General features: G+C 43.8%; 1 protein-coding gene across 6 annotated transcripts in view; it reads right to left on the bottom strand.

The window, feature by feature from the left end:
• Nucleotides 1–12,529, bottom strand: part of LOC118384575 (histone deacetylase 5-like) — a 90,867-nt gene that overhangs the window by 2,385 nt on the left and 75,953 nt on the right. For 4 of the 6 annotated variants that reach the window (XM_052518838.1, XM_035771210.2, XM_052518837.1 and 1 more), the window contains 13 exons: nt 10,401–10,554; nt 9,149–9,282; nt 8,787–8,907; nt 6,690–6,739; nt 6,351–6,458; nt 6,056–6,111; nt 5,742–5,829; nt 5,392–5,609; nt 5,101–5,219; nt 4,652–4,785; nt 4,420–4,504; nt 4,130–4,295; nt 1–3,898 (listed from right to left, as the gene is read on the bottom strand). The exon at nt 1–3,898 is cut by the window's left edge and continues 2,385 nt beyond it. In XM_052518838.1, coding sequence (XP_052374798.1) covers nt 3,859–3,898; nt 4,130–4,295; nt 4,420–4,504; nt 4,652–4,785; nt 5,101–5,219; nt 5,392–5,609; nt 5,742–5,829; nt 6,056–6,111; nt 6,351–6,458; nt 6,690–6,739; nt 8,787–8,907; nt 9,149–9,282; nt 10,401–10,554 — 1,473 coding nt within the window. In that variant the 3' untranslated portion in view covers nt 1–3,858. The remainder of the gene's footprint in view (nt 3,899–4,129; nt 4,296–4,419; nt 4,505–4,651; nt 4,786–5,100; nt 5,220–5,391; nt 5,610–5,741; nt 5,830–6,055; nt 6,112–6,350; nt 6,459–6,689; nt 6,740–8,786; nt 8,908–9,148; nt 9,283–10,400; nt 10,555–12,529) is intronic. The other 2 variants (XM_052518835.1, XM_052518836.1) reach the window with 2 other exon arrangements.

Here is a 12,529-nt window from a genome sequence, read left to right as displayed (position 1 = left end):
ATCTCCACAGAGGAACTCTGGAGTTCTGTCAGAGTAACTATTACCGACCAAGGCCCTTCTCCCCCATTTGCTCAGTTTGGCTGGGTGGCAAGCTCTAGAAAGAGTCTTGGTGGTTCCAAACATCTTCCATTTAAAAAGAATGATGGAGGCCACTGTGTGCTTGGGGACCTTCAATGCTGCAGACATTTTTTGGTACCCTTCCCCAAATCTGTACCGACACAATCCTGTCTCTGAGCTCTACGGACAACTCCTTCGACATCATGGCTTGGTTTTTGTTTTGACATACACTGTCAACTGTGGGACCTTATATATACAGGTGTGTGCCTTTCCAAATCATGTCCAATCAATTAAATTTGCCACAGGTGGACTCCAATCAAGTTGTAGAAACATCTCAAGGATGATCAATGGAAACAGGATTCACCAGAGCTCAATTTCAAGTCTCATAGCAAAATGTCTGAATACATGTGTTTTTTATTGTTGTTTGTTTTTAAATCTTAGATACATATGCAAAAATTCTAAAAAACAGTTTTTGCTTGGTCATTATGGGGCATTGTGTGTAGATTGGTGGGAATTTGTTTTTAAATACATTTTAGAATAAGGCTGTAACGTAACAATGTGGAAAAAGTCAAGGGGTCTGAATACTTCCAGAATGCACAGTATGCTCCAATCCCAAATGAATGGGAAGGTTGGACACTGGCGCTGTCTAAAATGGTGAAATCAGATAATCTTCCCATTTATTTGGGATTCAAGCATATCTGATTTCACCATTTTAGACAGTGCCAGTGTCCAACCTTCCCATTCATTTGGGATTGCAGCATAAAGTTTGATCTACTTGAGATGGACATGGAGTCATATTGACTTCAAATGACAGGGCTGAAAACCTCTAAAAAAAAACGTACATTTTGGATTGAACTAAGCTAGCCCTTTGTGTTCCATATGAAGAAGGGTAACTAGTGAGGGAGTTACACGTTGACACCCCTTTAACGTTTATGAAAACATCGTCACTGTATAGTTATTACAGTATGTAGATAAGTTCAATATACAGTTGTGTGACAAAGGGACAAAAGTACCTTACGATGGTGAGTGGACCGGTAGAGAATTGACTATATGATTAGAGGGAACAACTCTACAGAAATATCCTATTACGTAATGATCCTCAATAAAGGAGGACAAATGAGATGCAGAATACTTGGTCAGTGTTTTGTTACATTGCTTTAAATAAAACTAAATGATCAATGTAGACCAGCACTCTGCAGCACACATTATCTTCTGAGTATGCTGGTGAAAGTGGTACTTTTGTATACTTTTTAGCCGGTAGTTCTGAAAGTTGTGGTTACGAGCAAAAAGTGGGCCCCAACAATTGTGTATTACGTGACATACGTGCACCATGTCCTAGATCTCCCTCTTTCTCTGCTGTTGATGTATCATGTACATTTCGCTAGCTGGCAAGGGGCAGAAGCTCATTGGTTTTACTCAAATTGCTAGAGGGCTGGCCTCGGTGGGGGAAAATAAGGAAAATGCCACAGCATCCAAAAAAACAGTGGCTTTTAAACTAGGGATTGCGTAGCTAATTGAGGTAAGACCGTAATTCTGCTCATAGATTATGCATGTATGAACGACACATTGACACATCCAGCCGAAAGCGAGAGGTTTAAAAAAAAAAAAAAAAAGACTTAGTAGTCGCCAAAGTTCCAGAGCATGTCTTTAAGGGAGGTGTCGGTTACCATTCTCTAGTAGATATACTTGATTTGTATGAATTCCTCAAGCATGATGATTGTGCTAATTCCCACTGTAAATATATATATTTAATTTGTGTGATCATATAGGTGTCAAGTGAAAACACTTTTCATTGATTGAGAAATATAAATATTGATGGAGGCCAGATAACACAGCACCTGGACACTAAGTCAAACAAAGGGTTTATGGCAGCTGACAAGTGGGCAACAGTTGAGGGATTGGGGTATTGCAGTGTAAACATCTAAAGTGGTGCTTGCTCATGATTATTTGCCAAATGAGATCCACCCCATATCACAATTTCTGTTGTCTCTTTTTTTTGTGTGGAAAAAACAAAATGGCACTTAGGACAAAACATTGATTGCAAAACCAGTACGATTGTGTGCTTAAGGTGGCTTTAGCATACATTATTATTATTTTTTTAAACTCTTCTCAAATATAATATTCATATCCAATTTGATTGGATTAACACTGTTATTGTCATTATTCATATACATCTTATACTTGATTTTTTTTACAAAATAAAACGTTTGTTTAAAAAAGTGACCAAGTTCAGTCCTTCCTCTCTAAATAAATGGAAAAACAATGAGTTCGTTATTGAACCGTCTCAGGTTGAGGGGTTTGCCAGAGCAGGACAGGATGCAGTATTTACAAGTGACAGGAAGTGACATGGCAAAAAGTTGGTCGTTGTAGCGTTTAAATTTCCTCACAATCATACAGTCAGCCGCATTTTTACAGGTCGGAATTGATAAAGGACGCAAAACAAAAAATATCAGTTAAGGCCACACTGACCTTTGACCTAGAGTATTACACAAACCCAGAAAGAGGAAAGAGAGAGGACATAGGATTAGAATCCCATCTCTGCAGAGATGGCTAAAATGGTGCATTCTCTGGAGGAAATTAAGGCATTTTGAAAGAAACAAGCAAACAAATATACAAACAAAACAGACATGAGAGTAACAAGTGTGTGGATTTGTCTTTCTGTCCTGTGTTCTGCTAAGTGGTGGTGTAGTTGGTGTTAACAGGGATATTTAATATAAAGGCACCAAGTTCTTCTAAAACGTCTTTCTCCAGTCTCATGACCACCACAAGTCTCCCAGTCGCGGCAGCAAGCGTGAGACAAAAAGTTCATAATCCAAGTATTATTCCACAAAAATCCTTCCTCGTCCAATCCGTGGGCTTTCATTGCACCAAGCGGTAAATTTGATTGTGGGTATGTATGTGTCCTTTTTTGATAGTCCAAACAAAGTAGAAGGGTAAAAACCACCTCAAAATGCATTCTGTCCCATACAAAGTGGAGGGAGCTGAGGCTTCCTGAAGAAAAAAAAGAAAAGACTGAATTGGAGAGATGTCTCCTTCAGCCAGTAAGTCCCCCACGGCAGGATCCACAGCTCGACCTCCACTCCACAACCACAGCTGATATCGGATACAGTGAAAGGAATATATATATATATAGATATATATATATGCAAATATACATATGTTTGTGTGCTTCTTTGAACAGATTATTGAATAGATGCATGAGAATACCAAACGACAGACAAAATAGGAACAGAGGTACGCATGCTCTGAAAGGAAGAGCTTATTCATTGATACAACCCCATTGTTGTTCCGCTGTTGGGAACTTAGTGTGTATAATATAATGCGGGTGTGTTTGAGTGGATTTGTGGCTGTTGAAATATTTTTGCTGCTTGTTGGCTTTTTCAGTTCTAATGTTCCTGAAAAGTATAAAGTATGACAAGAAATGTACAAAGCTTCTCGGGCCCCAGAGCCGAGGTACCCCCCTGGATCCACTGCCTTCTGCTTACAAAAAAGATTGAAAGAAAAAAAGCAAGACACACAGGCTCCTCAAAAGGTCCCGCCTCTTCCTGCTTCTCCACCAATCACGCATATCCGCCGCTGCCCCCTTTAGGTCAGTGTGTGTGTGTGTGTGTTATGCCTCTCCTCTCCCACACACACTTTAACAAACTCACCTCAGTGAGTTGGAAAGGGAGGCTAGCACAAGTCCATCAATCCTCAGAAAATGGAAAGAGGTGAGGCGAGGGCTGGAAAGAGGAGAGGATGACAGGAGAAGGCTAGTGCCGAAGGATGTGGAGACAAAGGTGTCGTGACAACTGTTTCCTCCTACAAGACGGGCTCTTCTTCCATTGGCTCTTCTGTAGACCTGCAGGTACACCAAATAGGAAACAGCACGACATAGACATTAGCCTCTTAGTCATGCCAAAATAAAAGCCCCTACCAACGAAGGTTGGTCAAAACGTATATGATAAGTCTACACCTTAAGTCTCAGTGGAACTTCAGGCCCACAGCCCTATGAATGAATCTGATGTCTTTAAAAAAAGCCATTCCAAAACCACATAAAATCCCCAAAAGAGTGAATGGTGCAGGTGTTTACCTGCTGGTCTCCGTGGAGACGGTGGAAGCGGCGGCCTGCTCAGTATCCACGGTAAGCGATGCCATGGCGGTGACCGTGTCGGCCTCGTCCTTCTCTCTCCGCTGGGCATCCATTAAGGACTGGCCCACCGTGGGAGCCAACCTTTGGAGAGAGCTCCAGTGTTTACCTGCAGGGAGAGAAGGAGTCGTGTCAGTTTTAAGGGTGACGTGATACACACGACGCAAACACAACTAAGTGCATATGTGCAGGTAAAACACAATGATCATTTTGATTTTAGCGAACTAACGCACTCTGTATCTCGATAACCCTCTCCAGAGAGGCAGCAGCTTTTGGACAGGGCTTCTGTTGCAGGACAGCCTGTGGCAGGGGGTCCAACTGACAGAGAAACAGTGTGAGAGAGAGAGATTGGGATGTAAAAACAAATAACTTCCTCTCTGAACAATTACATCCATCTTTACCAAATGACATGTAGTGCATGTGACATCACGGCACTGTCCCCTCCTATAGCAGATGATGTCATACCTCATCGCCGAGCAGGGCCGCCACACAGGACTCTGAGGCATCACAGATGGCCGTGAGGGCGTGACCTCCTTCCAGCGCCAGGACCACACGTCCCCCCGCCAGCTTCATCAGCTGCTTGGTGAGGTGGCCGAAACCTGAGGATGGTTCAACACTGTACTGAGTATAATCTTCTGTGTAAATCATGAATTGATGTAAATAGGACAGGTCTGCACAGGAATTTTAGTTTTGTGCAGGTTTATGAAGTAAAGGCCCCATATGATAGGAAATAATTCAGGTACTTCAATATTCCTATGGAGCCTCTTGGCGTTTCTTCTAGTGGTTAAGTACTATTCTTCCAGCAGGGGGTAGTAGTGTATATACAATTAGCTAGAGGACCCTCTTATAAATGCATACACTATGGAAAAGGCTTGGCAGAAAAACTGACACGTAAAGAGTAATGTTCAACTTACATTTAGCAGTGACGTTGTATCCTCCCAGAGGGGACTGGTGACCCTCCACGGCATCAAACCCAGCAGACACTAGGACCACGTCAGGGGAGAACTCGTTGGCTATGGGCATCACCACCGTCCTGTATAACAGACAAGATGGAAAACAACATTTTATTTTCTTACGTTTCCAGATCATCTGCAAGAACTAAGCAGTGTGGAAATCGCTAAATAAGCAGAGCCTGTTCATATGAATGAAAGATCAGTGCCAATGTTGCTCCTCGTTCAGCTAATGACCAACAACCGTCTGTTCACCTGAAGGCAGTCAGGTACTCCACGTCACCCATGGGCGGTTCTACGCCCCCTGTCCAAGCGATGTTTGTGTTGAAGCCAACACCAGGTCCAACCCCCACCTCTTCAGGAGCCCCACTGCCGGGGAAGAAGTTTCCATCGTCGTAGCGATGCATGGAAACGTAAAGTACATTGGGGTCGTTGTAAAAAGCCTGCTGTGTCCCGTTACCATGGTGAATGTCCTGGACACAGAGAATGGATATGTGAACAATAATACATGACCTGCATTGATCACATAATGGTATATATATATTTTGGTATCATGACAACACTAGCACATATAGGGCCTCGCTAACAACATACTTCCCACTCACCCAGTCCACGATGAGGACCTTGCTCACTCCTAGTTTCTGCTGCAGCAGCTTGGCTGTGATGGCCACTGAGTTGAAGAAGCAGAAGCCCCTGCAGACAATGACAGACACACAGACCAAAAAATATATTTTATCAGCAGAAACAGGGAGAATGTTTAAGGGCACTGCCCAGTAGTTACTCAAAATGGACGCGTTTACCAATTATTGTATCAACCATCGCACACGTCATTTCTCTATGGAACTTCAACCAACTCCTTTGAAGCCCCCTAGCCACTCCCCCGCCCCGGCTCTACCCATGATACCCTGGGTGTACTCACATGGCAGTGGATTCCTCAGCGTGATGGCCTGGTGGACGCACCACGGCAAAGCCGTTCTGGAACAGAGAGGAGAGAGAGAAACAGTTCATGAGAAAATGTTGTAGGGCCTATCAATCAACAAAATCAAGTGACTAAGTGCTTATTGATCAGGGTACTATTGTGTCCACCCATGAACAAACCCACAGGGTATATTACATGATTATTACATATTGTTCATTTTAAATTAAGGTGCAAGGTTGCCCCTGACAACTTTCAATCAAACAGTAGTGGAACGGAGAGAGGCTGGTAATGTTACCTTCAGTTCCCCGGCGGCCACTTTGAAAGCCAGCTCGATGACGCAGCCAACAGCCATTCTGACAGCGCCCGAGGAGTGCATCTCGTTCCACACAGTGTCACTGTCCACCTGCAGAGGGCAATAGAGAACACTCATCCCCACCCTGCTACTGTTCTTTTAACACTGATAACATGACACTGCTGTAGGTGATGTAATGCTCAGCTTTGTGCTGCTTATGTTGAATGAATATCCTACAATTAAACTGCATGACATTTTCTGAAACTGTATTATTATCCAATCTCAACCTCTAACTAAAATGTCAATGTAACTCCATTCTAAATGGATGGATAGATGACTCACCCCAATGCCTCCACAGGGCAACACAGCATACATCTTCTGACTGATTGGACCTTAAGGAGCCAATGGGGACAGGGAGCAAAGGTTAGATTGTAGTTTAAATAAGTTAAACACTATTTAGCCATATTTCAACATTGTATCACACACACCTTTTAGCCTTCCTGGCAGAGTTCTTTTCCCAAGATGCTCGGGATACGGTGCATTTGGAAAGTATTCAGACCCCTAGACTTTTTCAAAATTTTGTTAAAGCCTTAATTCTAAAATTGATGAATTTTTTTTTTTCCCCTTTATCATGCTACACACAATACCCCATAATGACAAAGCAAAAATAGTTTGACATTTGTGAAAATAGATTTTAAAAAAACAGAAATACCACATTTACGTAAGTATTCAAACCCTTTACTTAGTTGAAGCACCTTTGGCAACGATTACAGCCTTGAGTATAACGCTACAAGCTTGGCACACCTGTATTTGGGGAGTTTCTCCCACTCTTCTCTGCAGATCCTAAAAAACAGAAATACCACATTTACGTAAGTATTCAAACCCTTTACTTAGTTGAAGCACCTTTGGCAACGATTACAGCCTTGAGTATAACGCTACAAGCTTGGCACACCTGTATTTGGGGAGTTTCTCCCACTCTTCTCTGCAGATCCTCTCAAACTCTGTCAGGTTGGATGGGGAGCGTCACTGCACAGCTATTTTCAGGTCTCTCCAGAGATGTTCGATTGAGTTCAAGTCCAGGCTCTGGCTGGGACCCTCAAGTACATTCAGAGACTTGTCCCAAAGCCACTGCTGCGTTGTCTTGGCTGTGTGCTTAGGGTCATTGTCCTGTTGGAAGGTTAACCATCACCCCAGTGAGATCCTGAGCAGGTTGTCACCAAGGATCTCTGTACTTCACTCCATTCATCCTTCATCATGTGGTTTCTGTCTGGCCACTCTACAATTAAGGCCTGATTGGTGGAGTGCTGCAGAGATGGTTGTCCTTCTGGAAGGTGCTCCCATCTCCACAGAGAAAATCTGGAGCTCTGTCAGAGTGACCATCGGGTTCTTGGTCACCACCCTGACCAAGGCCCTTCTCCGCCAATTGCTCAGTTTCGCTGGGCAGCCAGCTCAGAGTCTTAGTGGTTCCAAACTTCTTCCATTAAGAATGATGCTGGCCACTGTTCTTGGGGACCTTCAGTGCTGCAGACATTTTTTGGTACCCTTCCCCAGATGTGTGCTTTGACACAATCCTGTCTCTGAGCTCTACGGACAATTCCTTCAACCTCATGGCTAGGTTTTTGCTGACGTGCACTGTCAACTATGGGACGTTATATATTTCCAAATCATGTCCAATCAATTAAATTTACCACAGGTGGACTCCAATCAAGTTGTAGAAACATCTCAAGGATGATCAATGGAAACAGGTTGTTCCTGAGCTAAATTGAGTTTCATAGCAAAGGCTCTGAATACTTATGTAAATAAGGTATCCTTTTTTGCAAAAATTAAAATAAAATACATTTTCGCTTTGTCATTATGGAGTATTGTGTGTAGATTGAGGAAAAGCTTTTCAAATCCATTTTAGATTACGGCTATGACATAGCATAATGTGGAATAAGTCAAAGGGGTCTGAATACTTCCCGAATGAACGGTTTAGTTTAGTTTATGTCTGCAAGTCCAGTTCTGCTCAGCACCACAGAGTGAACTCACTTTGAAGTGTGTGTGTGTGTGTGTGTGTGTGTGTGTGTGTGTGTGTGTGTGTGTGTAGTCGACGGCTCAGTCACTGCAGTGCAGCTGATCCAGTCACCCCCTCTTCTATGAGACCCAGCCTAGCTATGAGTCACTCAGACGGGGGTGGACGGGCGTCTGGGGCCCTTTCCCCTCGACAAGCAGGTTTAAAAATACCCTCCTGCGCCTGTCAGGGAGCTGAGCCTTCAAACAATCCACCTGACTGCGTGTGAGTGTGTGTGTGGGTGGATGGAGAGGAGAGGGGAAGTAACTACTTTCAAGGATGCTTGGGGCAAATATTGTTTCCATCATTCGAGCAAAATGGCTAGGGAAACACACATGCATGGATTCTCACACACAAGAGGCGTAAAGACATGAGATGAGGTTAGGCACCTAAGAGCTTCTTGCTGTCTAGTTTCTGTCTGTTGAGGGGACTGGTGCCATACAGCAGGGTGTGGTATTCTGAATGCACAGTCTGGATCTCATCCAACGTGGCCTTCCTCCCCCGAATCCTCTGTACACAGTAAAGAAAAACACACGTAGCACACAATACATCAATTTCATTCAGGGTTATGTTGTATTGATAATTGGGAAGTGATTTTTAAAATGAACTTGAACTAATAATGGATAAAGCTCATTCTCATCTCCACATAGCTTGCTCCACTCGCTTGTTTAAGTTACTGAGAAGAAATTATCTTGGAAATAAGGAACGGAGCTGGTCGCTATACTAGCTGTAGTCTGCAGGGGGTCCTCACCTCACAGCGGCCCAGGAGCCCAGTCTCCTGCAGCCGGGACCACACACTCTGGATGCGGCCGGCGTGTTCTGGGTGGATGTGGGTGTTCCCACACATACACTGGTGCTTCAGCATAAAGGTGTCGTACACCAACCCTGAGAAGGAGATGATAGGAGAGGCAGAGAGAAAAAGAGAGGAGGGAGAGAGAAAGAGTGCAAGAGAAAGATGGAAAGAAAGAAGGGAAAGAAAAATAAGAAATGTAGCTTTTCAAGGCAGGGTAGGAAGAAGACCAAGCACAGGACAACCTCTCTAACTTCTCTCTCAGAACAAAATGGTGACCCCATTACCCAGCAGGTCAGAGCATAAGATCATCATCTCAATTTTATTTTTTCATGTTAGGACCTTTGGAGATGTTAATTATTCTAGGGTGGAGGGTGGCTCCATGTCATCCTGCCATCAAGGTTTTCATCAGATCCAACCCTGTAGGCTCTTGCTATTATTTTCTCTGCTGAAATAATTACACCCAGGCAGCCCTTATTGGACTCATCACTTAGTACAGGGGTTCCTAAACTTTTTCACTCAGGGGGGCCCCCTTCCAGCATTAGGAAACATCCCACACCCCCAACCACATCTATTTAAAGCTTATTTCCTGCAATTCTACACATTTTGTTATTGGTTGCAAAGACAATTTCAGTTTTAAAGCAATTCTATACATTCCTAATGTGTATTCGTGGTAGTAGAGTGACTAAAAAAAGTACAACAATATCTATGGGCTAAAAAAACTAAATAAAACATTAGCTGATCTGGACATTTCTGACAAGTTATGAATAGCTCTCTAAGGTATGTAATGACTGACATGACAAGAGGAACTGATGATACACTACCCAATTTTGAAATTGCACCTTGTGCAATCTACTATTACAACTTTCAAGCGTAAGTTGAAAGCCGGACTGAGTTCCTGCCGACCCCTCGCCACACCCCACAGTTTGGGAACCATTGACTTAGTCAACACATCCTATTCTGCAGGGCCATTCGACCATGGACTGGCTAGGGAAGTGTTTGTTTTCTGAAAGTGTCTTATCTCTAAAGGCCAATGGCTTTCGTTAGTGTTTAACTAATAGGGATTTATTGCTAAAGCTCTACTATCTACCACTATGACAAAAACAAATACAGCGATTCAGATAGACAACTAAGTTGAGACAGCTTCTTTCATATTGTTCAATAGGTCCTGATCGTCTCACTTTGTATGTCATCTGTTCCAAAAGAAGCGTACCTGTAGTGAAGAGGTGCTTGATGGGGACCTCACCCATGGGAGCCCCCTTGACGCTGGCAGTGGCAGGGGAGGACTGGGCCCTTCCCAGAGGTCTGTGGGGCATGCCCGAAATGGACAGGGATGCCTGGAACACATTGAGCTGTTGCAGGTGATGCTGGTCAGAAAAAAATTGTGGACAAAATAACAAAGAGAGACATTTTGAATACCAACTAAAGATTTGAATAATGTCTCATCATGAGACACTGACTGGACTTCAGTGTGAGGGAATGGACTTACTATATCAAATCAGCTCTGTGGCTTTCATTGTTTACATCAGAAATACTGCAACCTTGAGAGAGAAGTGACATTTCACAATACCACCTCAGGCCAATGGAACAAGGGGAAAATGGGAGGGAGGTGGAGCTAAATTAAGCCTGTATAGACTAAACATGGGCCCTGGGTAGAAACCCAAAGGCAAACACTTATCCCCATACGAGCCTCAAAAGGCAGGGCAGGACAAGGACCGAGCCTTCCCAACAGCCAAAAGACTACTCTGACAATTCCCCAGCTGTAAACAGTGGCTGAGCTAACGGGGCTCTGCTTTCTGTCAATGGGAGAAGCACTACACATCCAGACAGGAGCTGTGTGAGCTCTATGAAAAATCTAACGCAATAGATGCTCCTTCTAACAGAGATCAAATGACAAGGTTCACATGTATCTTTTTTTTTTTAAATGCAGACGGTTTGTTTCAAGACCTTGAGATGGGAGCTGAGTTTACACTCGCGGGCGCACACACACACAGGTCCGGCAGGCCCACACCTTGCTAACTCCTTTTTCAATGAGAGATCCTAAGGTAATGCAGGCTCTTTTGAGTCTCTGTCACTGTCTTTTCGCTTCCCATGTCTTTCCATTGTAGAGGGCGGCTCAGATCCATTTGTATTCAAGGCACCACAGCAGACAAGTAGAGCAGAGTCAGAGGGGAAAAAAGTTCAGCAGGGAGGCTGTGTGTGTAGGGGGGGGTTCCGTGTCACTGACTCAAATGCCAAAATAGGTTTTTGAGGATGTCGTCTCTACAGAATGACTGCATACACCCATGCTCCCTCCCTATGGCCCCCATACCCTAAACTCCTACCCCCCTAGCCCATCACAAAAGAAATAGTACTGCAGCAGCCTACCTCCCTAGTGGGTGGTGAATTGGTGTAAAGTGCAGGGGGAAAAGGGGGGAGAAAAAGGGCTGGCATGGTGAAGAGAGGGGGAGAGAAGGGCGGGGGTGGGCGGGAGAGGGGAATGATTCACCAAGGAGAGATGAGTCACAGATGAGTCCATTCACTGAAATGAGAAAAAGCAGCAAGGGAAGGGGAGGGGTCAGATCCATTTGGCACCACAGCGCAGTCAGAGGGGGGAGGGAAGACAAACAGCCCAGAATGACTGCTACACCCATGCTATGGCCCCCATTTTCTAGCCCTCCTCTGATAGTGGGTGGTTTTTGTCAATGGTGTGTGGTGAAGAGAGGGGGAGTAGGAGAGGTTTATTTTATAATCTCCTCTGATGCTTTTCTCTCCTCTGATATTTTTGCATTGGTTCTTCCTCCCTCCAACGCACAAACAGCATTTCTTAGAGGAACGTGACCACAAAACATTTCCATTATTTTTCGCCTCTTTTTAACGTTATGTATTAATTGCTGTCAATGACCATAATTTAGAGACAAATATGACAACCAACAGCAACATAGCCAACTGGCCGTTTACTGTATTATATTGTAATGTTTAGGTCCTCAAAAGAGTATGAGGCTCTGATGAGGATCCAAGTGCATGTCATCAACTACTGAGTCCGTCTCGGCCAATGACCGCTAAATCCAAATTCAATCCATCTTAATTACCTGTAGTAATTCATTTATATTTATATATATATATCTTTTTTTTTTTTTTTTAATCGTCCACTGGCCCTTTCGCAACTTTTGTTTAACTGGAGCCACTTATCCTCTTGGTAATTTGTGAAAGAACTGCAGGCGATTCATTCTCCAAAGCTTGTTCCTTTATTTCCTGCTAAGTGCAATGGATGACTCACAGGTGGGTGGGAATTAAGGCTCTCGTTCTTCTGTAGGGAGCCATGATGATGATGCCTCGCACAGCACAGCCAATCTGCCCTCC

Source organism: Oncorhynchus keta, chromosome 5, assembly GCF_023373465.1.
Source record: "Oncorhynchus keta strain PuntledgeMale-10-30-2019 chromosome 5, Oket_V2, whole genome shotgun sequence".
NCBI lineage: Eukaryota > Metazoa > Chordata > Actinopteri > Salmoniformes > Salmonidae > Oncorhynchus > Oncorhynchus keta.
The sequence above is the reverse complement of the archived record's forward strand: the minus strand, read 5'-3'. Positions and strand labels throughout refer to the sequence as shown.